Raw genomic sequence first — 26,916 nt, forward strand, 5'->3', positions numbered from 1 at the left:
ATTCAATGCAATGGTCTTCTTGGGAAAATACAAATTAGACGACTTAAAATTTTATAGCTAGCTGAAATATATTATTATAGTAATAGTTTTGTATAAAACTCTAATAAACTTGTTTTGCTCACATCTGCACATTTATGGCAGGGCAATCTAGACTGTTGTTGTTCTGTTACTTTCTGACCAGTAACTCAGATTTTGATTTTGTTGAATTGCAAACAAAGAAACAAATTTAGGTGATTGTTTTGAAATGTTTATTGTTGCACTGAGGATAAATATAACATTGCTTGACAGCAAAAGATACTGATCGCAGTAACATTAATGGCCTTACTGGCTCATAACATAGTAATTATTTATTTTAGGTAATCATAGGTTCAGAAATTCAGGGCAGTTTGCTGTTTGTGTCAAAATTCTGCAAGTTATTCCTCAGGCTTTTAATTGGATCCTGATCAGACAGTTACACCCAATGCTCGAGGATGACTTTTTCTTTCTATATCAGGTTTACAGCTTTCTTTGTAACTTTGTCTTTGTGTTTCTGTCCCTGTCTGGGCTGCTCACATCATCCCATCACCCCGAACAGGACGGACAGAGTAAGTGTGCTTGTGTCGCAGCTTTCCTTTTCCTCTTGAATCGGAGCACTTCTGGCACTGATTTGGTCATTTAGTGGTCATTTAATTTGGCCAGTCTTAGACTCGGCATTTTCAGAACAAAAATTCAGTCATTCACATCAGATGCTTAGGGTTTTTGCTGTGTTTAATTACTGTCGTTTATTATTTAAGTACATTTACAGCATTTCATTTTAGCACTGCTTTTTTTTAACTTATTTCTATTTTTTAACTTTGCCATTTAAGGCTAGGCAAACTTTCTATCCAATAAATATTTATATAAAATATATTTTGATGACAACTAAGTTTTATGGCTTTTGTGTATGTTCTGTTTACATTTAATTTGTGTATCAGTTATACATACTGTAGGACTTTGTTTTGCACTCAGCATTTCTGTATTGGTTCTCCAGCTATCCTGGATGATGGTGACCAGTGGAAATGTTATATAATCTTGGAGCGTGACTGATGAAATAATAGTTTTATGTAAGAAGTGAAACTTTCCCTTCGCGCAAACACACAAAACAAAACTGCTGGTTTTGTTTAAATTTTTAGCAAGTCATCACAGGGCTAAAAATCAACCGATTTTTAAATGTAAAATCTGCTTTATAATAATAAAGGTAATTTCTCATGAGGTCTTGGCGTGTCTTAAATGAACGTGTGAAACAGTTGTGATTTGCTTGCAAATTGGAATTGCAGGACTAGAGTGTAAAATATTTCTATTTCGTTTAGTTCCTTTTCCAGAAGGTTTTATGTTTTCATTCAGCTTTTTAGAAGCGGGTCAGTTCTGGAGACACGTCCTCCTCTGTTGTTTACACTAAAACTCTCTGTCATACAGGCTGAAACAGCGTGGCTAACAACATCAGAATCTGAAGAGGGCGGCCATGCGGAAGACTGATGCGTCCATATGGGAGATGAGCCTCGCCATCTTTCTAATCTCCTCCAGCGTCCAGGTATGAAAGCAATCTTCTTCTCAGGGACTGCAATGCGAAGTCACTCTCGGTGCACATGTTACACCCCTCACTTTGAACGTAAATCAGTGCATCTCAGATAAGAAGAAAATTATCTGCATTTATTTTCAAAATCATTTCAACCCATTTTAAAACAGAAAAAGCCTAATTTTCTAAGTGCACATGATCAAAACCCCATAAGTTACATGTTTGCTCTGTAGACATTTTGTAGTTTTCATTCTCAATCGCAATGTGCTCATTCCTAAGGTAGATGTTCTGTTTTAGTTTGAGTTTTAAAATCTAAATTGTAAGTATGTATTACAAATAATAAAAGGCAGCACTTTCAAACACAAAAATGTAGGAAAATTATTTAGACAATTTGGATGGGCAAACTTCAGCAAATGGGTTTCTTCATACATATAAAGTAGAAGAGGACTAGACCCGTAGGTGGATAAGCAGAGAAGATATGACTCATGACTTAATTGTTACATAATCTTATGCTAAACAATGTGAAAGTGGGTGTATAGATGAACTATTAACATTTTAAAAGTATATAAACCATGAAGAAAAGGCTATATATTTTGTGAGGATGATGATGATGACAATGATCGCAGATGTTTGAGTTAAATTCTACTCCCGTTACTGCTATTATTCATACATACTTTTTATGCTTCCAGTGCTTTGAAATTAATGGCTCCTTATCTGTTATGCTCTTGTTTTCTTTTTTCATATTAATATTTGTCAAATTCTTATTTTTAATTTTTTAAGCCTAGGTAACAACATATCTGGCATGATCATCAACTACATAACACTCGACTAGTTTCCTCTTGTGAGAGGTTCCGTTGTATAATAATACTCATGTTTTTATTTCTTTTGAAAAAGGCCACTTGAAGCAGTACTGGAGAATGTCCCCCATACTGACATATACCTCAGAAGACTTTCATGACAAATTTCTACCTCTTTTTGAAAAAAAAAGTCATGCCATTTAACAGCATAAGAACACAAGAGCTCCTCTTGGACAGGACCGGGAGCACTTGCAGTAAGAATTTTCACATTTCAAGCAAAACTATTTCCTGCATAATTAAATGCGAACGATTCCTCCGAGGGCTGAAACAGCAGCTTGAGTTCGCTGTCACTCACCAGGAGGACGGAGCTTGTGTGAAGTTTCCTGCTCCCGGGCTGAAACTCACACCTGTAGGACTGCATTCTAACAGTAATAAAGTGCATTCTGTTGTTGCTCCCGACAGCCTAGCATCCCCAGTGACCTGAGCAAGGACACCTGGTCACTATATTTATGTCTGTTTCAGTAACATAGCAGCTCTGTTGAAGAAAGCGGGAAATTAGTTTGATTGCCTCCTCTGCCAGATGATTCGTTGAAACCCGCAACCGTCAAAGTTAAAGTCCAGGCGAATGACTGCATTGCGCAGGAACCCATCCATCCATTTTAAAAGTTTCCCCTGTCACGTACTATATATACATATCTATACATAGCTATATGTGCTTTATCACCATCCTTTGTTAACTTTCAGCCTAAAACAGTGAATATATTGTATTTCTGCAGTCAGATATCAAACTGATGGATGCATAGCCGTGCTGTTCAAATTTAAGCGAGGACAGCTGTGTGTGATTCTTTACTGACTCATGTCATCATAATGTAACTGGCGGCATGCTGTGATGACCTCTTGCAAAATGATGTTGTCTTTTGTCCCACCATGAAGGAGAAGAAGGAATGTCTAATTCTCTCCAACTATGAAGTGTGGATGTGAGCATCTCCTCCTGCCAGGGACTTGTAGGGGACTGGAAAACATGGGATGGTGATGATGAGACAAATCCTTTATGGAAAGGCCCAATATGTACACTGTGGCTATGCGGGGTGGCACGGTGGCACAGCGAGTAGAGCTGTTGTCTGAGTGGACATGGGTTCAGTCCTCACTCAGTCTGTGGGGAGTTTGCGTGTTCTTCCCTGTGTCTGCATGGGTTTCCTCTGGGTGCTCTGGTTTCCTCCCCAGTTCAAAGACATGCTGTTCAGGTTCACCCGCCTTGCGTGAGTGGCAGAGAGAGTGTGTTTCTCTGATGTATGGATGAGTGACCCAGTGTAAGTAGTGTATCTAGCAGTGTAAGTCACCTTGGTGAATGAGGTGTGTGGGCTGATAACACTACATAGAGTTCATTGGAAGTTGCTTTGGAGGAAAGTGTCTGCTAAATAAATAAATGTGAACCATAAGCCCTGGATTCCCTGAGGAAGAGAGGACTCAGAGCTGTTGATACTAATTTACAAATATTTAATCTTGATTAGGAAACATGGCAAATAAGAGAAACTGATGAGGGTAATGTATTTCGAAACAGGAATCTCAAAACACTCATGAGCAGGGTCTTACCTGGGATTTGGCTCTTGGAGGTTTTTGCAGTGTGGAGGACTTTTCTCAGTCTGAGCAGCCTGAGCGCAAGCTCCAGCTCAGCCCAGGCTGGTAGGTGGATTGATTTCAGCTCATTTCCACAGGGTGGAAGCCATTAGATTTTTAAAACTGGTCTTATTTCTGTGAGACTCTGAAATCTAATGCCTGTGATGCAGCAGGCTTACAAACATTATTTTTGAACTCCGCTTCATACGTGGATGGTTCTGTGTCTGATAGGGGTCTGAACTGTCCATCTAGGGGTTATCAGCAGTTTGGTTGATGTTAACTGTTCAGTATTGAATTAACTTTCTTTAATTTTATCTGTCATTCTTGTAAATTTAATAGGATTTAATAGGATAAATTTTTCAGTCCAACTGATTTTATGTTAGACTACATGGTTCTTTTATTCTGCCAGAACAAAAGAGTTTTCATATGTGGGTTTTTATTAAATTTCTTTTTGTTCTTTACTTTTGCTATTAACTTGTTAACCTCTAATATCTCCTGACTGCTCCAAGGTCCCACGTCTCTGATTTATATCTCCTTTAGGAACCCCAAATGCACAGCTGCTTGTAATTGCAATTTTACAGATAAAACCCTAAATCATTGTAACACATAAATATTTTTCTTTAGAATGAAAGGCTCGTGAGCTCAGCAAAATAATTCAGAGAGAATTCTTAATAAAACACACATGGTATACATCAGGCGAGCCAGTGCTTCTCACATTGGACTCACGTTCGCAGCTTAACGCGTACAAGCGCCGAGTGTGGTACTGGACACAGTTGCTCCATTAGGTGTCAGACCCGGTTACATGTGTGACCGCCTCTTGTCTGGTCAAGTTTGTGTAAGACTGCTTTGTGACATTCTGACAGGCCAAGGCTGACATCACAGCAGCGACCATGGGTTCAGAACCAGGGTTTTCGGGTAGGATCCTGACCATTCCGTGGCTGCTTTTCCAATTCAGGAGGAATGGAAATTAAAACCATCCCATTTGTTAAAGTCACATTTGAAGTGTCTATAGAGAGATGTGACATGTGGTAAGATCTGCAGTTCGAGTATGGATGATTGTGGTTTTGAGTTATGCAATTTGTTTTGGTTTAGCAGAAGGCTCACAGGAGGTTTTTTGGTGCTTGATGTCTCTCTGTCCAAGCTGTCTGCACCGCATACACTAGCTCCTCAACTGGGATTGAAAGTCCGTTTCTAAATCGATTTGTTCATAAATCTGAAATCAGTTGCAATCAATAAAAGTTATGTAATGCAGATGGCCCTCAATTTATTGAGAGGTAAGGTTCTGTGAAAACCACAGGTAAGGCTATAATAAATTAAAACACTTCTGTAACATTTCCGTCTATCCGTCCACTGTCAACAGCTGCTTTGCCAGCGCAGGGTTGAGGTGCTTTAGATCCCATCCCTGAAACCACTGGCTGCAAGACAGGGTATACCTTAGAGGGGTCATCAGCCCCATCACAATGTACCTCTTTTATTTTGCTATATTTCATTAACTTCACAATACATTAAAATCAAAACATTTAAAATGACTTAAAATTACAAGCGTGTCATCTCCATATCCAGTATTCAATCCCGAGTGCTGACAAATTCATGACATAAACGTATGAAGTATCTGTCAGCTTCTGCCTGCTTTCTTTATTATCTACACAATTAATAAAAGCTTAATAACATGGAAATGCTGGCATGGGAACTTTGCTGTATTTATTCTAGGACAGTGATAGAATATACGCTTGCTGGAACGGTGCTCATTGAAATATTCAAAAGGTCTTCAACAAAAAGTTTGTTTGTCCTGCCAAATATCGTAACCCTTTGCATGTGAGTTATATTATGTACCTTTGTGTGGTTGCGTTTGGTATACTCATTCTGTCTCTATGCTGCGACCCAGTTTTGTTCTGTTGCTAAGCAAAAATACACACAAATGCTGAGATCACTTGATTTTTTTAAAGGGTGAGGTTGTGTATATCTGTATATATATCTTGCATATATCGATGATTAATAATTTCTGTTTGGGCGCTGGGCACGGAAATACAAGTCACTATTGTGCCACAGTAGAAAATGTTCTTAAATGTTCTTATTTTCTAAAATTTGATGCTTGGACATTTGTGACATGGGGAGCCAGTGTTTTTGCTCATTGGTTTGTTGTCCAGGCCATATTCTGTATTTTGGCAGCTGGAGGATGGACTGGTGTTCATCTTGCTTTTGCTGTCCACCTTTGTGTTTTAATGTCCTTTGTACATCTGAAGTGAAGAGAGAAGCTTCACTGTAATTCTCAGAGAAGATACCCTGAGCCTACAGTGCCTTTTGAGAAGGACAGGAGCTGATCTGAGCCTTGCCTGTGGTATCCTTGTATAGATAGTCGTAGAGTGTCATTCACTCACTGCAGTGAGGCAGCGATCGAACGGAGAAGAAGGTTTGAACCGCACATCATTTTGGGGCCTTTGTATTTATTTACTCAAAGAAGCTTCCATTTCCACACTTTAGCGAGTTATCCGCTTCTAAACACACTAAAAACTGTAACCCCCTGCTTTCGTTCATCTTTTCCTGCTGTGATGATAGTATCTTGACTGATGTTGGAACATCTGCAAATAAAGCACCCAGCCCAATCTCTGGTGTGTAGTGACTGGTGACCATATTACCTCGGTGTGTTGCACAACCCTGCAGTCAAATTGAACACCATTCAAAATTTTTTACACTATGAACAGGCACAAAGATAAGCTTCTGTAAGATGGTCTTTCCTACCTCTGTCACTGCACAACTGCTTCGTGCGGCTGGTAGATGCTTTCACTAAAGTCAGGATCCATGCTTTCAGTGCGTGTGGGGACTTCTTCAAAGAAAGGGGAATCTTCATGGATGCAGCTACAGTTGGGTCCTCTCAGAAACAGAAACTCTCTCCAATGCCATGTGTCTCCTGTTATGCTGCGATCCCACTCAAGTAGCCTGGAAAAATGAAGGGCAGGCACTATGATGAAAGGGGCACAACCCTCACCTGAGAGCCCTGGCAACACTCCACCTGTTAAGTGGCGAATCAGATATGTTTCTGGACCTGAAGTACCATGAAGCTAAACATAACCTCCCGTTAATATATTCCTTTTATCGTCCCTCTTTATTTACTTACTTCGTCAAGCCTGTGTGTTAAAATACAGAGTATACCGGGGTCATTAAATGTGTAGGAGTAAATCATGCTTCCGCAGCTGCGTTCTGGTTTATTCTCTGGGGCTGTGCTGCAGTGATCTGGACCACCCTTTGAGGTTTGGTGGGCTGGAGTGAGCAGCTGTCACTGCAAGTTCACACCTCCATTTATTTTGCTTCCGGTGAAATTGCTCCCTGTTTAAGTGCCAAACACATTTCAACATGGCTTTAATTTTCACCAAGAGTGCATTTTGAGTGTTTAACTCCCATGCTTTCTCAGACACCAAGCACAGCAGTGAATTATTTGAGAGAAGCATTGTCACACTTGTTAGGTCAACATGCTGGATGGTTGATCCATCGGGGGTAGACTGAGTTTTCAATTGAGGTTTTGCTCTGTTCTCATCTATCTCTGTATGTCCTTTTGCCACAATACATTGCAGCGTATATCAGACCCGATGTCCAACAATTCATGCTGTCAAGGGCCTCTCATTGTGTCTCAAGGTTTAACAGTTGGGTGCTGAGTGTGTGACATGAGGGAAAAGTCATCCCAGTTGAGGTACCTAATATTGAGGGAGGTATCGCATGAATTAATGCTGCATTATGATTGCGGTATTTTTCTTTCTTTGTTTGCAGGACATTTCACTTAATTTGCAGACATCTGTACTGTGCAAATTATTATTATTTTTTTTTAACAGTCAGCTAGTAATTCTGCATGGAGTGGATTTGGAGAGTGGTGGTTTTATTTGAGAAATCAATATATTGTGTGGGAATTAAAGGCCTTTCATAGAAACTAATTTGTTAAGGGACTAAGCGGTCCCATTTTAACACTGTGTTTAAAAACCTGTTCCTTCTTTTATTTGGCTGATCCCTGCATATAGGCTTTTACACATTTTGATCAAAGATTGTGCTTGTGCTGCCAACACCTGGTCTCTGTCAGCAGCCTCACAATGAAGAGAGCACAGTGGTTTTACTTGAAGACCAATGCTCTTAGTGTATTGCCAGCATGAGCTCCATTTAAGCCCTTTGCCACTGGTCAGACACAAGACTCCATTGAAACTGGCTGCTCCTTCCTGGGTAACACCTTGGCCTTCTTTGCATCACATCGGCTTTCTATTGCTCATGGTTTCGTTACTCGTAATCCATTTTGGCCGTGAAGTTAAGGATCCTTTTCTATGTCCGCAGGACTGCTTGCAAATAGCCTTGAAGGAACACACACACACACACACACACACACACACACACACACTGTCTGAAACCACTTGTCCTAAGGGGGGTTGCGGTGAGCTGGGGCGAGCTGGGGCATAACCCAGCAACACAGGGCATAGGCTGGAGGGGGAGGGGACACACCCAGGACGAAAGGCCAGTCCATCACGAGGCACCCTAAGCAGGACTCGAACTCCAGACCCACCAGAGAGCAGGCCCCAGCCAAACCTGCTGTGCCACTGCACCCCCCCCTTGAAGGAACAGTAAATCTGAATTTGGGGACATTAAACCCATAATAGAATATATTAAATAAAAGAATATAAAGGAAAATATGTCTTTTGGATGCTTGGATGATTGAAAGCACCGTTTGCCGGTACTGGTGTGGACAGCTGGAGTGGATACTGAGATGAATCATTAGTACAATGTTTATGTATGTCTTTTTGGCTTCCTTTTCCCCTAATTATACAAGCATATACATTGTATTATGTGCATATATAGCTGTTCTTGACTGCAGTATATTCTATAGAATGCTAATTCAATATATTTCTTAATAATTCAGGTGTCCTCTCCACCATTTATTAACATGCTATTTGGAGAATTGCTTTTTCTGCTTCAGTATATTTTGTGGATTTAAAAACAATGGCTGGACTGGAAAACAGATTTTACTGGCTCTGCCTTGAAAACAAGTCCATGGTTCAACTCTTGGCTCTGCTAATGAATATTGGAGCGATTAATATTGTGATTTATGTGCTGTAGCTGTGGGCTGACTTTAAAATCTTGGACAGTGTATGGGCGCAGCTGAACAGAATAATATCATTCAGCACATGTGGTTAGTAGTTAGTACGGGTACACACACACACACGCACGCACACGCACACACACACACACACACACACACACACATGCACACACACACATCTGATCTCCTTTTTGCTGATACAAGAAAATAAATGACAAATATATGTTTGAAGTTGTGTAGTGCAAAAAACTGATATACAAATGCATTACAAACTGGCAAAAGGTGTTCACAGTTCTGGAATCTCATTAAAATATATCAAGGTTAACAGTGATGAACTGATCTAAGAATAACATAATAATACGATCATTAATTTTCTGCAGCCAGTATAGTACTTGTCAACATGAAAAATGTTATTTTCACATTAGAGCTGATTCCTTTCCCTATCAACTGGTATTTAGTTTTCCAGGGTTATAGTATGCTCTTTTTGGATATTTGGCACAATTTGGGTGGTTTCAAGTAAATGTTTTTACAGAGCTATTATTCAAATTGTCATTTGTTCACTGCTGTGCACTGCTGAGACATCTCATTTTGAGGTGCTTCTGGAAGATTTGTTTTTTTCCTCATTTTATGGAATGAGCTTAATGTAATATCTCTCTCTCTCTTACCTGCCCAAGAGTCATGGGAAACCTTACCTGGCGTGCTGCGTTTGAAAAGTACATTTGAAAACTGAAACGACTGGAATATAAAAATATTTTGCCCCGCTAATTTATGGTGGCCTTGATGTATTTAGGTTACCTTGGATGGAATGTATCAACATGTGGCACATACATTCTTCCAACTATGTAGAAAATGCAGGCACTTCCAATTACACTTCACCCTCCAAATTCAGTACAGTCATATTCTGCAGTTTATTTTATTTTTCAAACAATACTAGTAAACAGCAGTGTTGGTTCGAGGAAAACTTTGAAGTTTGGTTAAAGTTTGCAAAAGGCTGTCTTATTCTTAAACTTTTAACTTAAAAGTTTTACTATGCTGCATTTTATCAGAATGTAAAAGCTGTAAATTGTGTCCTTGCCATTGGTTAATAGTAAATTTTTTGCAGATGTCATGATCGCTTTGTTTACCCACTGTCATATTGTTTCGAGTTAGTAGAACTGGTTTCCAACCAGCTCCAAAGTAAATTTTTACTGGAGGCTTTTTTCTTTTTCTAGATGGATGCGAGCCAGTCGCAGAGCGCCTACTTCCTTCCCGAATTTGCACTGTCTCCCCAGGGGAGCTTTCTGGAGGACACTACCGGGGACCAACTTTTAACCTACCGTTATGATGATCAGGTCAGTGTAACACTGTCGTGAAACACTCTTCATTTTCGACATACACATGCACAAAACATCAAAAAATCTTCATGAAGTAAATAATGTGTCTCTGTATTAAGACACAGTATCTGGTAGCATAATTATTTACAATTAATGTCTCAATTTTATTTCAGTACTGAAGTGAGAATAGGCTTATTTGCGCCGGGTGTTTCGTGAAGTGGAAATGTACACACACATATGCTTTAAGACTTTCAGATTTTCCAAGGGATTTAATACAATGGCAGCATCCAAAGCATCAATCAAGGATTTTTATGGTTTGCCACTCTTCTGGGTTTTATTTTCTTGAAAAAGTTTCAGATATCCTGCAATGCTGGAAATGGACAGACAGATAGACAGACAGACACACACACTCACACACAATGCCATGCGCAAGATAACGTAAGGCTGTTTGTGGGGGGGTAGTATGAGCGACAGCTTGGGAGCTGGAGAGGATCGCAGTATCCTGTTTTTTGGAGTACAGTATAAGTGTGGACAATGGATTAGACACAGATGTCTTGTCAAGGGAATGCAGCAGATTGTAATGCAGTGACTGTGTCTGCTTTTGTGTTCTTCTTTGCCTCTAAGCACAGATCCCGTACAAGCACATAAAATGTCAGCAGTTCTAAAACTGATTCTGTTTCATCTGATAAAGAAGCTTCATCCTTTGAATGATCACTTTTGGCCTCTGCTGTAGCATAAAAAGAGATCTTGTTTCTCTTGGGCTGTGAGGGTGTCATAGAAATAAATCTGGTAAACATAAGAAAAGGTAGGGAAACAAGGACATGGCTATATATAAAATTCATAGATAAAACATATGAATCAGAAATGTTTGTTTTACTATATATAATCCTGGTGAGAACAGCCTGTTTGGTCTACAACAGCATAAAATAATACTAATAATAATAATAATAATAATAATAATAATAATAATAATAATATAAAACAGCTCTTTATTGGATAGTATAAGTGAGCAAACACATCTTTAAAAAGCAAAAGAAAGAAACTTTTCCAGATAGTTTTCGTGTTTAAAACTCAAGAAAAATTATCAATGACCAATTAAATTCCTGGGCATTATTATAGTGACTTCTAATCTGAGAATTCAAATGCAAAAGTAAACTGGGAAAGTATGAAATTATTTCAGCTATCAAGGGAATTGATTAATAATTGATTTACTGTGTTATAGAATTAGACTACTGTACTTACTTTATTCCCTTCTTTTTTAACAATAGTTGTTTGTTCAGAGAATGCAGCACTGAAAGTATTTTACCTGTTTTGGTGGTAGACAGGCAGTCCATAGCTAATATTTCTGCTCCTTAAAGGTAGCAGAAAGCCTTCTTGTTGCTCTCATCCCCTACCTATACATTATTTACTTTTTTCCTGTATAATTCCTGTATACAGTGCGTAGATAATTAATTACATATGTTTATAAAGTGGTTTCCAAAATTTTTACCACTCCTCTTGAAGTTTTACATTTTATTTTGTTACAGTTTAAGATATGAATCAATCACTGTTTTCTTTGCATTCACCGTTACAAGAAATTCACCGTATTTAATTTGTTTTTATTTTACATTTAACATTTTTTCCAGTACTGAAAGAGATATTTCTAATTCATATAGTAACCCCCTCAAAGTTAGAGCTTTGTAGATAGATCTCTGGCAGAAAATATAGCTCTGAGATTTTGTGGGCATGTCTTTATAATCACATTTAGATTCTGGAATATTTGCCCATTCTTGCATACGATCTTGCTGAGGCTCCACAAAGTTAGACAGAGTGTTAGTGGACAGCAGTTCTCAGGTCAAGCGATGGGTTTGTGACTTGAGTCTGGTCTTGGGCTGGTACACTGCAGAATTTTTCTTGTATTTAAACCATTCTTTTGTGCATTTGGCCATGTTTTGTCACTCAGCGTATTGCTGGAATGTGAATTTGCTATAAAACAAATCTGTTCAACTTTTGGTTCCTCTAGAAGGTACTATACAACAATCCCTAAGGGCTTGGTGTTCTGACTGTGTCACACATTTATGTGAAAAATATTGCTTACAGTTACTGAAGATATGACTAAAGGGTATTGTTAAATTTTTTAAAAGTCTGATCTCAAAAAGAAGGGTATGGTGGCATTTTAGTTTAACACACACCCACACCCATTTGGCGTCATCACTTCACCTAAGATGCATGTATTTGGACAGTCGGAGGAAACTGGATGTTCTAGTGCGTGTGTGGGATTAAAAAAAAGAGAAAAAATACATTTTTTACTCTGTGATAACATTGAATGGCTCAGGCATACGTCCCAAGCATGCTTCCTGCCAGTACATTGTTAACTCAGGAGCCTTGGTTTGAGAATGCTGGTGTTTTATTACTGCCTTTTGGAGGTTTCTGGCATACACTGAGCCAGCGCACGTGTCCCAAAGCGTCTTCTTTGATGCCTCAAGTCTGATCGGGCTGAAACACAAACAGAATACAGAGGTTCAGGGAGTTTTCATCAGAACAGATCTCAGCCGAGGCCAAAGCTAATCAGCTGAACCAATGTGAGCCTACGTGTTTGTACTTGAATACATAGACTTCTTCTTTAAAATAGCTCCTCTTCACATAAGTCCAGTTCATATTCTTTAGTATTTAGTCAGATGGCAGCAGCTTTATTGCTGCAATATTAGTTGAAAAACAGAGCTGTAAAAACTTGGATCTCATTCAAACTGCTTCTTGCTACTACACTTGTGGCTAGAACATGTGATGGATCTGTAAGGGTACTGTTGTATAAGGAGAGGTGCGGGATAGCCCAGCTGGGACCATGGGAAATCTGGGCGTTGACAGTGGGGGAGAGTGCTGGAGTTTTGCCTCTGAGTTAGATTAGCAAGAGATTTAATGTGAGCTCCTTGGTTTACTTGGAATGTGGGCTTTCGTGGCTTGCTAAAAAGGTAGCTCCAGGTACATACCTTGGTGCAACTGTTTTATGAGGGCAGCGCTCAAATGTTTTTAAAGTAGCTCTGGGAACCATTCATTTTGGGTCTCTGCTGGTAAATAACTCTCTGCCTGGGGGTTCTGTTATGTTAACCTAGTTTCATTTTTGTCCACAGTGTTCTGCAGATACTTGTGGCAAATCTCCTTCAAGTTGTTAAAGCACTTAAGGCAGTTTTGTATGTACGGTGACGCACTGGTGTGCTTTCCAAGCATGCTTGTATAATGCACTGGCATGGCTGCAAGCCTAGCCTTTTGGATGATTTATTATAGGACTGCAGAGGTAACATGGAGTGCGGGATCTTTTTAAAGCCATCCAACCCCAGTTACCATCATTACCAGTGTGTCACTAGGCTCTAGTCTCCATAGGTGCAAGCCCGTGGGGGCTTTTCAGTGAAATTGGCCTGGCACTGCATAACAGCCTGGGTTCAGCTTAGGGCTTTGTTCAAAATGGTATAGGACATGGTGGCAAAAAGGCAAAGGTTGACTGAGGTTGGTAGGAAAAACGTAAATGGACTGGTTTTCATTATTTACATGAAGTAAAGGTGTTCAGGTCCACAGGGTGCTGAGTAAATCAGTGTTTTAGAGCAAAACTGGAACAAAATTCAGGGAAAACCAGGATAGACTCTGAAAGGCAGAGTGCTTCATTTTGGGTCAATCTCACCATAAGGTTAGGATCCTGTTCTTCTTGTCCAGGTTCCTTACCAAACCTTCTACAAAAAAGAGAAGTGCAAGAGACGAACCATTCTGATACTTATGTGTTTACAATACTTGCATCCTCCAAAATATTAGTTTGGTCTCACTGTTAGAGAAGCTTCTAACACTTGCCAGATTATCTTGTTCAGCATTATGCTTTGCTCCACTGACCAGCTTGGTGTCACAACTTTCCTTAAACATCAGTTTATAGATTGCTGACGTGCATGAAATATTACTCTATTATAAAGTATGTGCAAATAAAATGGTAGTAACTTAACAGCTTGCCTTTGACCTTGAATGTCGTTGCTTAATGGAAACAGTGTGTAGTGTGCAGAGTAGGATATTTTATTGAAAAACCTCAGATTTAAAAGGCTTGAATGATCAAATATCAAAAGAAAAAAATCTGAAATCTCTTGATATTTTATAGAACGGAGTTTCCTATGTATACAGCTACAAATTGTCTGAGACAAAACCGGCTCCTACAAATTGAAAAGTTATCTGCCAAGAGTGAGTTATCAAAGTGCTGCCTCCTGGGTGGTGCACCAGGCTGAAGGCCCTCTTTGAAATAACAGGAGGGCAGTAATATGGAAGATATGCATTTCTTAGCCACTTTCTGGAAGGGGTGCCACAGCCGCCACTTATTTTGAGCTTCTTTTGCTAACCTAGGAAGGGTAGAGCTCACCAGTCTAGTGCAGTGAATCCTGATCGAACACTGCTGCTCAAATGTAAAGAAAACAGACACGAATCACTTAGTCTAGGAGTGGCAGCTGAAGGCTTTAGAGAATCTTGGAAAATATGTTTGATTAAAAGCTTTTGGCTAAAGTGACAGCTTGCTTTTGCTAGCGGAGACTCCATATGTATTTTACTCGGTCTGTTTGGGTGATATCTGCAGTACAGAACTTCAAAAAGCAACAGACAGACAGTTTAGTAGATATTGATTCATCTATATATTACCATGTTATAACAGGAATTTAGCAGTATCACCTTACAAGTGAGAACCTAGTGGTGCGACACCAAGTGAAACTGAAAAGAATACCTTTTCTCTTACTTAGAGCCTTTACATTTTCACTGTCAGAATAGAAAAATTTTAAGCCCTACTCTTGGGTGGCTATTCCTGAAATATTTAAAAATATATGGGAATACATTTTCATACCATTTTCTTTCTCTTGTTTGTCCACTTACCAATTCGAGTGAAATCCTTGTTAATCGTATGTCTGTTTTGGATTACCTTTGGAGCTGATGTTTACTTCAGCCCTTGGGGTGAGGTGGATAATTATGTTCCTTCTGAGATTTAAGTGTAAATGGGAACATATCAACCAATCTACAAGGGTGGGGTTGGGTTAGTGCCAGAGCTTTCATCTGTCCACATTCACTCAAGATGTCTTCCACAGTTTGGCTCACTTTCCAATAGAGACATGACTGGATGTGTTTCTTCTTCATCTTTCATCTCCTTAATCCCTTCATTCCCAATTATTCATTGTTTTTCACTCTTGACACATAACCGACACATAACCTGCATCTCTAACTTTGGTGAAAGCTAAGGTTCGAAGTGGAACCCTTCGTTTAAATGAATGTGGACTACATTTGTCCACACATAATTTAGGCACTTTTCTCTCCTTCATTGTACTCATCTGCACAACCCTGATCACAACCCTGGCCCTATTTTACTGTAAACCATAATAATAATTGTTAAATATCATGCGGTGATATGCTGTTAAGCAATGCATTGGGTACTGAAAAGTGAAAAATGGTACATAAAATTCAGTTGGCTTGAGCACCCAAGGTATATCATAGTTCTGTCCTTACCACATTTGCCTCAGGGAAACTCACGGAATACAAATTGACCCATGTTCCCTTGGCTGAGTGAGATCCTGGACTTCCTCTCCTTTTAGTTGTTAACAGTAACGCCTACAGTCAGCCAGACACCTATAGAGCTGTAAGTGTCGACTGTGAAATGTTTTCCTCCACATGTGTAGCCTAATGAAGGCTGCAACTGGTAGAGAGAAGAAAAGAGGGCGGTACACACTGTGCTCATCACTTATATGTATTTAACTTCACCTCTTCTCACTTTGTATGGTATCATACTCTGCACTGCTATATGCAAATATTGTTAGGAGATGGGGATAAATAGGAACACTTGGAGATACTGTAAATCAGCTTTACTTACTATGCAAAGAATTCCGCTATTCTGTCAACATAAGAACCATATAATCACCGAAAGACATTTTGAAACTGTTGACTAACTTAAATGGCATTTTACCTACTGGGGACAACCCCAAACATTCTGTTTTCCAGTGTTTACCGTCCTTGTGGGGACATTTCTGTCAAAAAACATCTTTGCATATCTGGCACAAAGTACAAACATACAACTCATACAAACACACAAATTCATAGTGCAAATTTCTTTCTTTTTTGGGTAGATCTGGGAATTACTTGGCGATGCCCAGAAGAAGTCTTATAGTTTGAGTTTCAAGAGGTTTAGTGGTGACCAGCTGTAGTTTAAAGTGGTAGTCTTGTTTCACGTAGCATGGTCAGTGTCACAGACAGGGATGGGAGGCAGGAGGTGGGTGGTTTGGATACAAGCGTGAGTGAGGTCATCCCGGCTGCAACACACCCAGAGAAGCAGACGAAATCGGTGGTCAGGGACAGGCGTCGATCGATCGGGATGCAAACGTCGTTTCGAGGGCGAGACAGTACTCAGAACCAGGGAAAGCAATCAGAGGTTGAAAGCCAGGTAAACACAAGAACGAGGAACAGGGTGCAAGGGATAAAACGCTGAATTCGCAAGCCGAGGCGCTGCGAGATTCCGCAACTTTGTGCCGGAACGGCGCTGCCTTTATCCCTGGCCTTGTAGATTGTCGTCAGGTGCGGCTGCTTGGCTTGTGGGCGACAGTCAGAGTTGTGCTGCCGCTGTCAAAACCCATGCCGCCTTCTCTGTAGAAAGTATTATGTTCTTTGTAGACTCTAGGAAAATCCGGGTGATTTCCTTTTGTAAGGCATAGGCTTGTAGAAATATTAGTACTGATAGGTGATATAGCCGTATAGATGTATTTGTTAAAAACATAGCCGAGAGATGTTTTTGTGTTTAATGTCCAAGCAGACCTTAGTTTATACTTCTTATTTTTTATGACACAGTGGTAAGCAGAACCCCGGCTGAAATGTACATGTTGTAACTAATTAGTCAATCCCTTCATCCCATTCCCTTGGAATGAAACCACATTCCCCTGGCACAAGGGGGACTCCTTCACTGAATGGTGTACCTTATGTGCTACCCATGCTCAGAGCTGTAGGATCCAGTCTTTGCCCTGGAAGAATCCCTTGGCCAACTCATCTCAATACTTTTTAATGTTGGTTTTGATGTATACCAGCAGTGCTTAAGATTCCAGTGTAGTAAATGCAGATAGCACACATCTCTATGGCACAGAGACATACTTAAGCAGGAGTGGATAGCCATGAGCCTTTCACACAGCCAATTTGAAGGCAAATCTGGCAGTGCCGGCCACTCAGGGCAAAGCCCAAGCAAGCATCCAAATTGCAGTCTCCCCATAACTGTATAAAAATAATTAACTCTGACATCTGTTTTTAACACTTTCCTCATAGTTTTTTTGGACTTGTGCCTTTACTGAGCTGTAAGGTGGCTGGAAGAACAAGGACTAGCCTGAGGATCGTGTACTAGTGCAACATTTGGAACGCCACATATGTTTGAATAAGCGCAGAGGTGAAGTTTCACTGCTGTGACATAGACGCGCTTCTCAACGCATTACGTACGCTCTGTTATATCCACAGTGTGTTGTGGGTTAACTGTTAAATGTCGTCCGTTGTGCATTGAGGTCTTATTTCTTGTATTCCTCTACTGTATCTTCCTGTACTGTATATAATACCTGCTGCATTATTGCACTCTGTCAACTTGTTTTTTCTGTCCGTCAGTTGGCGCTGTGCTTTTCGTGCATTAACATCTAGAGTAACTGAAGCTTTTCCTGCACCTGTAAGACCTTCCGTTGAGACTTGAGAAATGAATAGCACTTGGGGTTTTTGTAGCTTTGGGGAGCAGTTTTGTTAAGTGCCCATTAGCACTAAAATATTCTGCCTGATACAAGCATTTGGGCCAACTTTTCAGATTTTATTATAGGGAAACTCAGTAGAAGGTGCTGTTTCTGTACTTTTGCGTATGTTTTTTTCAGATTTATTCACCTTCATCCATGGCGACTTACACCTATATTGCAGTATGAAAATAGAGCATATTATAACTCCAAAAGCACAGGCTCTGCTAAATGAGGAAATGCAAAGGTTTCCCGCAGCCTTTTCACACACACACACACATTTTCAGAACCGCTTGTCCCATACGGGGTCACGGGGAACCGGAGCCTACCCGGCAACACAGGGCGTAAGGCCGGAGGGGGAGGGGACACACCTAGGACGGGACGCCAGTCCGTCGCAAGGCACCCCAAGCAGGACTCGAACCCCAGACCCACCGGACAGCAGGACCGTGGTCCAACCCACTGCGCCACCGCACCCCCTATGCAGCCTTTTCAACGTTTGCCAAATACATTTCCTTGACTGCCTTTGCACATGTGTGTGTGTGTGTACTCACACACTTTTTCCTCTGTCCATCTCCACTTAAAAGAACGGTCAGTGGTGCTGCCAGTGTTATCTCCCCCTTTTTCTCATCTCTCCTGCTGCTATGCCTGCCTGTCATTCTAAGCTCTAAGGTCTACAGCCCTTGCCCACCTGCTATATGCTATATTTTCTGGGGGTCCAAGCAGTCCAAAGGCTATAAATTTAAAATTGTGGCCACAATGGAGCACATGTGTGAACTCACTCAGGCCATGGAGGTAGGAGTGCTGCTGTGGGGGTCACTCAGTGACTCTGGGGTTTCTACTGCCTGTGCCCACACCCCAGCTCACTCTCGGCCACCCAGGTAAGCTTCAGTGTGATAAATCTACATAGTTTCTTCACCTTAAAAGCATAAAGGGTAACTTTTTCAGTTCTTCATTAAACAAAAAAACCTGAAATTATTATGGAACCAAATTTTAAATTACAAGTATCACGATTTACAAGAGGGCACGGTGGTGCAGCGGGCTTGGCCAGGTCCTGTTCTCTGGCAGGTCTGGGGTTCGAGCCCTGCTTGGGGTGCCTTGCGATGGACTGGCGTCCCGTCCTGGGCGTCTCCCCTCCCCCTCCAGCCTTGCGCCCTGTGTTGCCGGGTTGGACTCCGGTTCGCCACAACCTTGCTTGGGATGAGCGGTTTCAGACACTGTGTGTGTGTGTGTGTACTTTAGTACAAGACGTTTACAGAGAATTAAATGGCATGTTTTCAGGCAGGAGTGCTTGTGATATAAGGAGTATATGACAATTGGGATCGTCACACACAATTAACACAGACTGAACAGCGTAAATCAAATGTTTCTAGCATGATAGACTTTTCTGAGTGATGCAAAATACAGAGCAGCGACAGGATACAGCAGCTTGGACTTTTGTGCGAACAGAACTGCTTTTGGAATAGTGCTCTTTGAATACAAGAGCAGACTGCAGTGATATAAAAGGGCCCCAGCATGCTAGAGAGGAAACACAGCGGTAGATCTGCTCACTAACTGGAAGCATAGAAAAAGATTTTTTAAAATTCACTTTAGCCAAATTCGAGCGCTTAGATGAAATCCCACTTTGTTGGTTCGTTTCAGGATTTTGGTGATGTAAATAACGTGTATGCCAGAGAATGGAATGCTGTTACGGACCCTCCTGAAGAAATTCCACAAAAGCTATAATTTGCTAAATTAGATGCGAAACATAAAATCTGGAGATGCACTCAGGGTCTGCCAAAGAGTTTTATGAGACTGTTTTCAGGTTTAATTAACTGTGAAGTGTTTTAAGCAGCAGCATAAAGGATCACTTGTTTCCTAAATGTGGAGAACCAAGAGGATGTGCATAAACAACACCCTACACTTGTGGGATAGCAGTTTGTCTTTTAAATGTTACCATCATTACTCCCACATGTCATAAATCACAGGGTGGCCTAGCCACTTGCTGTATTGAAAAGCAGAGGAAGGCATCTGAGAAATGAATCAGTTAATCTTGGATTGATGACACTAAATCCAGTACAGATTTGTGTTGGCCATAAGCACAGTGCCTCCATTAAGGTCAGGAAGACTTGCAGTTGGCACACACTTCAACTGAGGATACACAGCTGAGGTCTTCTGCTGCAGTTCCCTGAATTTTGAATTCATTTATTCACTTCATACATGTTGGACATTCTTTTGAGGGTTTTTTGTCCATTGCAAATTCATTTTGAAACATATCCCAAAAGCCCCAGAACCCCAAATATTGTATATGTTTGTACTATATATGTATAGAGAGAGAGAGCGAGAGAGAGGGAGAGATATGTATATGTATGTATTGTGGCCTATAGAAAGTTGTAGACATACCAGCGAGAACTGAACTCCTGGACTGCACTAAAGGCAAACTTTGGCACATCCCTGTTTTTCCCTGTTTTCCTCTGGGACTCCTGACCCTGTTGACAGGGCTCGTGTTCCCAGCCACAGTGCCTGTTACAGTGAGGGACCTCAGCCAGAGGGAATTAGGAGAGGAATGAATTCACAGTGCCCCACTCTGTTGCTGGATATCAACACATGCAAGTGACCCTGGGTATTCGTCTTTGGAGAGTCGTGTCCTCTAAGGCCGATAGAGAGGCAGGGTCTTCTCGGTTGCCGCACCAGTCGCTAACTTTCATTATACGCTCTTGAATCAATGTCTATTGTCTTGTGACAAAGAGTCCCATGCACAGATTTTTCTGCTGCGTTACCCTAACCTGGGAAAAGCCACTGAACAGCTCCATTTGAGTGTTAATGTCTGACAAGACTCTGTTTTACAGTTGGTTTGTCTCTCTCAAATTCATTCTGCTCTTTTGCTTATTTTATTTACCAAATGAAAGGTAAAAAGCCCCCATGCGTAGAATTATAATGAATTGTAAAAAATTCTTTCATTCTTTTCTGTTAAATCAAATGCCTGCAGCTTCTCACTGTGTCTCTCAGTTTCAATTTGCCGAACAGCAGCTTTTTGTTTCTTCACCGAATAAGTTTTTGATAGAACTAAAGAAAACATTGCCGTGATGAAAAGACTAAATACCCGCAGAAAAGACGAAGTACTTCTTTCTTCCATTGCTGTTTGTGAGGAGTCCTGTATCCATGAAACTCCGTATGTTCATGCCTCTCAGAACTAGGTACTGATGATGTTATGGAACGAAGACTCTCCACTTTTACATATTTGGCAAAGAAATGTATTTCAGCACTGTGGGCTACACCTTAAGTTCCCTCTGTAAACATGTGGATGACTGAAGTGTTTAAATTTCTCCCACTTGAAAAATGTACATTTGATTTGCATGAAAGTTCTTATGAATCCTGGAATATCTGGACACCCTTCTGGAAATTATTGGAAAGTGCTACATGATCACACCTGTCATAAATTGTAACCTTCTGACCCTGAGCCCTCGCTTTACATATGTGAACATATTTGCTTTTTCTCTGTGTACCGTCTTTCTGTATGCTTTTCTGACCCTGTGCTGTGCATAAAACCAAAAAAAAACATAAGTATGTAATGTAGGGGTTGCTGGTTCAAGCCTCAGAAGGGACCCTGCTGGATAAAGTTGGAAGCCACATTACATCATCATTAACAGTGGTGAGAAGATCTCGCCTGGAATACTGCGAAAAAGGGCACTTTTTTCTGGATGTGTCATGTCAGATAGAGCCACACAGTTATGGCTATCATGAAGCCTGCTATGGATTGTTAGCATTTTACAGAAAACTCAGTTGATGGATAATGAATAAAATAAGAGAAGGGGAGTATAAGGATTTCTTAGGAAATAATTTTTGAGACGATGGAAAGGTGTTATTAATGTCTAACTTGGCTGCAGGTATCATTTGAACAGCATTCTCCATATATTCATACTTGGAACTGTCACATGTCTGCAATGGTTCATATCACAGCCCAGCAGAAGGTTTAATGTCACAAAGTGACACTTAGAAGTAAGCTTCCCTATTGGTTTAACCTCTGCCTTGTTACAAACCACAGTTCCCTCAGCAACTGAAGTCCATTGCTAGATAGGTGAGGTGGTCCACTGGGAACAGTATGAACAAAAATAGCTTCCTACAATAACTGAATGCTACACAGAACAACTTAAATAAAGCACATTTAGCTAAGAGGAATACAGCCATTGGCAAGGGGTTTCTCATATTTCTTTCCTATTAAAATCTTCAGCTGTCTCCAGTTCATGAACTGTATTTCACAATATCTGTCACTCTTCAGGGACATAGGTATTTCTAATATGCACATGAACAGATTGATGTGCAACTGTTGGTAGCTCTGCATCTCTGTGGAAATTATCTGTAGGGGGCTAAAGGAGGGTTTTGATGGATGTGGCAGTTTCTTAGGGAAACCATGTGTAATTTTACAGGCGAAAGTGCTGTTAGAGATTAATTTCTTACTTGTTCATGTGTTCTTCTGCCCCTAATGTGTTGTGATGATGTGCAGACACAGATATTTGGCTGGAAAAATTGGGGTGGTGGAAAAATTCTTGATTGTAAATCCTTGCAGCATGTTAAAATATGTTTAATAAACTTACAGTGGGTTTAGTTAGTACTTAGATGCATATACAGGGATCCCTCAATTTCCAAAATTAATGTGTTCCTGAAAATGGTGTGGATATCAAAATTTTGGAAACTGAAAGCCTATTTCCCAGTACAATATTTTAAATGGGGAAAAAATAATGCATTCCCAGCCCATCCAAAAACCCCAAATAAATTTTCCCAAATATCACTAAAACACAGTAAGACACGTAATTATCAACCCATAATTTGAGAGTGAAACACTTATATTTATACACTTACTGCTCCTGGGTATTTACCACTTTTATTTTTAAATCATGATTTATATGCTGGAGGAGCAACAAAAACCAAGCAGGGATCCACTGAACACTTCAATCATCATATTTGTTTGTGTATGTGTATATATTCCCGTCCTGGGTGTGTCCCCTCCCCCTCTGGCCTTATGCCCTGTGTGCTGGGTTAGGCTCCGGTTCCCCATGCCCCGTATGGGGCGAGCGGTTCGGATGGACGGGCGTGTGTGTGTGTGTGTGTGTGTGTGTGTGTGTGTGTGTATATATACACACACACACACACACACACACACACACACACACACACACACACACACACACACACATTTTCAGAACCACTTGTCCCCTACAGGGTTGTAGGGAACCAGAGCCTAACCCAGCAACACAGGGCATAAGGCCAGAGGGGGAGGGGACACACCCAGGACAGGACACCAGTCCATCACAAGGCACCCCAAGCAGGACTTGAACCCCAGACCCACCCAAGAGCAGGACCCTGGTCCAACCCACTGCACCACCACACCCCATACATACACACATTTCTAAATATATATGATGACTGAGATATTTATTTATATATATATATATATAATACATATATACATTTATTCATTTAGCAGATGCTTTTCTCCAAAGCGATGTACATCTCAGAGGAAGTATAATGAGTGCATTACATCAATTTGATGCAGACATGTGATTCTAAAGCACACATATACAGTATATATATGATTATTAGACACACTAGTTTTCTTTGGAGTAATAGTAGTAATTTGTCATTCATTTCATTTTAAGGGCCACATGGAACACATGGAAGAAAGAAGGACAACAATATGTTTATGAGCTAAATGTCTTGGACTCAGGGGGGCGTGATGGTGCAGTGGGTTGGACTGGGTCCTGCTCTCTGGTGGGTCTGGGGTTCAAGTCCTGCTTGGGGTGCCTTGCGGTGGACTGGCGTCCCATCCTGGGTGTGTCCCCTCCCCCTCTGCCCTTACGCCCTGAGTTGCCGGGTAGGCTCCGGTTCCCTGCGACCCCGTAGGGGATAAGCGGTTCAGAAAGTGTGTGTGTGTCTTGGACTCTTTCAGTCCTAGTGATTTGTTGTTGGTTTGCAGCTGTAGAACAGTTGAGCTCTGAAGGGTGGCTTGATTTCTGCATAAGCCAATTAGAATATTATTATTCATCAACATGTACTTAGCTGCCACCTTTGTCCAAGGTGACCTACAGTGCTAGATAAGACCTTTGACAGAAGTGCTTCATAAAAAGGCCAGTGTGGTCCTCAAGGTGAACACTGATGTAAGATGAAAGTAAAAACAGCACAAGGCTTAGTAAGAGTTACCCAGCTTTGCACATGTGAAATACGAGCTGCTGACCTCATTACTCTGAAGAATTTGTCCTTGGGGGAGGCACACATTGATTGGTTTCCCATCAGTTTAGCATCCGCTTAACTGAAAACACATTTGGATGAATCTAGTTCTTAACCCTGCTATGATAGAGCTGTGGACAGTGCTTTATGTTTTATCTGAGCAACTCAATTTCCTATCAAATCTGAAGTTTTCTGAGTAGATAATATTGATATTTTTCATGAACCTGAAACCATATTTCTGCTGATCTGCTCAGGACTAATTCAAAGTGATTATTTACTGTAAACATCTAAAAAGTGCTTTTGATGTGTCTAAATAATGACTTAAGCCATGCTTTATTTTCAGGAATATTAATTGGTGCCATACATAAACATGTGTTCATACAAGTCTATTTCTGAAAATGCTTCTTTGATGAATTGTGTTTATCCATTAAAAAGAGAAAATTGCAGTGACAGAAGCGATTATATGATTTCATATTTGATTCCACACAACTTACAGTAGACCAGAAACTCAGCTGAAGTTAAACTTGTTCCTTTAATTCTGACTGTCATATGAAGCACTTCATTGTAATTGTTCTGGATGGAGAGGGGAAAAATATGTCAAACTTTATTTCAAAATTCCTGCTTCTCACATTAATTCTGTAAGAGAATTACTTAGAGACTGGAGAGTGTTGGAAATTTCCAGAAAGAGTGCTTGAAGAGAGCGAGCCCATTTTGATACTGTGGAAACACATTTTGGTTCAGCAAGAAGCAACAGAATTCTAAAAATGTTCATTGTCAATAATTGCTTTAGCTAAACTAATTTTCTTCACGATTCGTCACAACAAGGAATAATGAAAACTTTGTTTTCAAGTAATCTGCAAAATCAATTTTTTTAGCAGTGTTTTATGTTATGAGATACATCCTGCAGATGCACTGGGACATATCATCAGTGATGTGACCTGAAGTCATCAGGTGTTTTGGGTCTTTCAACATCAGACACCTTCGTCCAGGCGACCCAGCTGGGGCTGATCAAGCCCAGCTTGCGTCCCAGCAGCAACTGACCAAGGATCTGCTCTCTTAATCCAGAGCTACCTAATGGCTCTCTCTGTGGCTTCAGTAGCTGATCTGGTGGCCTTCTTCTTTGCCTCCCCTGTTATGCCCAGCAGCGTTATTGCTTTGCACAGCGAGCACCCTGCAAATGCCCGACAGCCCATCTCAATGGGCACAGAGCGTGTTAACTGGCCTTTCCTCCAACATTGTTCCACAGGCTCCTGGTACTTTGCATGTTTCTGCTCGTTGGCTTCCTCCAAGTGCTCTTTCCAGGGCACCGTGAGCTCCAACATGACCAGTTGTTTGGTTGCCTCTGAAAGGATGATCATGTCCAGGTGGAGAGATGTGAACACGATGTGTTCTAGGAACCTCAGCTGCTTGCCCAAGTCCACTCTCAGCTGCCAGTCGGAAGCTGTGATTAGGAGGCGTGTTTTTACTCTACACTGTGGGTGGGTTTTATGGCCAGCCTTGACAAAGAAGATAGTATTCCTTGCAGGGTAGTAATGCTTGGTGGCATTGATGGCTGTGACAAAATGGTCTTCAACTGCATTTAGCACCTGGTTGTAATGCCAACCTAGCGACCTTCTCCAAGAGCTTTTGGACAGTTGTCCAAAGAACACCTCAGAAGGTGTTCCAGAGATCCTCTTCCAGTACAAAGAGGGCAGCAGGGCAATTCACTCTTCCCCCAGACATGGAGTTTAGCCGGACTTGGTAAGATGTCATACACGGCTTGGACCAGGAAATTTACTCGGTGGGAGTCAGTCTGCCGGATGTTTGACCGGGTAACTTTTCGTTGCAGTGCACTCTCCCACTTTGTCCATGCTCCGTACCGATTGAGCCCCACCATCCTGCTGGGTCTTATTTTGTCCATGCCTGCCCGTACTTCCTCTTGAATCATATGGTGCCTACTTTTGCCATGGGCCTTTCACACCTAGGTCTTTGGGAAGGGTCAAAGCCTGCTCTTCCTGTTGCTACCATGCTCCCCAACACCTTCCACCTCAGGCACGACTCTGCTCCTTCCAACTGTTTCTCTGCTCTTCATCTCTGGCCTGTTCGTACCTCAATGCCAGCTGCAGCCACCTTGAGGTCCGTAGAGTCTCTGTACTGGAGCACTTCTCTTGTACGTGCCACCATGAACTCTTCCTGAAGCCCTCGAAATGGGAGTTGCAGGATGTACAGGGCCACGCTACTGATACTCAGAGGCAAGCCAAGCCATCTGCAGAGGTAGCTGCAGATCTTCTTTTCCAGAGACTCAACTATTGTTATGGAGACTGCGTGTATTAACAGAGGCCACAGGAGTCTAGGCAAGATGGTGTATAAATTTAACATGATAATTATCCCTGCTTCTGTTTTTGATTGTCTACATTGCATTTTTTGTTTAGTTTCATGGCTTTAGAGTAGTTTCTGGGCATTATAATGTTATAGTTTCTCTTTGTGTTTTCTCATTTCAGCTAATAATAGTCTTTGTATGCTATATATTTCTGAATAATTCTATAAACTGATATATTTTGGCAGCATTAATGCAATACACACATTTTCTGAACCGCTTGTCCCATACGGGGTCGCGGGGAACCGGAGCCTACCCGGCAACACAGGGCATAAGGCCGGAGGGGGAGGGGACACACCCAGG

At 41.1% G+C, this 26,916-nt stretch overlaps 1 protein-coding gene across 1 annotated transcript in view; it reads left to right on the top strand.

Moving 5' to 3' along the window:
- adamtsl3 (ADAMTS-like 3) overlaps positions 1 to 26,916 on the top strand; it is an 81,276-nt gene that overhangs the window by 529 nt on the left and 53,831 nt on the right. Inside the window, exons 2-4 of the mRNA XM_018763271.2 lie at positions 575 to 584; positions 1,435 to 1,549; positions 10,231 to 10,350. Coding sequence (XP_018618787.2) covers positions 1,481 to 1,549; positions 10,231 to 10,350 — 189 coding nt within the window. The 5' untranslated portion in view covers positions 575 to 584; positions 1,435 to 1,480. The remainder of the gene's footprint in view (positions 1 to 574; positions 585 to 1,434; positions 1,550 to 10,230; positions 10,351 to 26,916) is intronic.

The sequence above is a fragment of the Scleropages formosus genome, chromosome 11 (genome assembly GCF_900964775.1).
Source record: "Scleropages formosus chromosome 11, fSclFor1.1, whole genome shotgun sequence".
NCBI lineage: Eukaryota > Metazoa > Chordata > Actinopteri > Osteoglossiformes > Osteoglossidae > Scleropages > Scleropages formosus.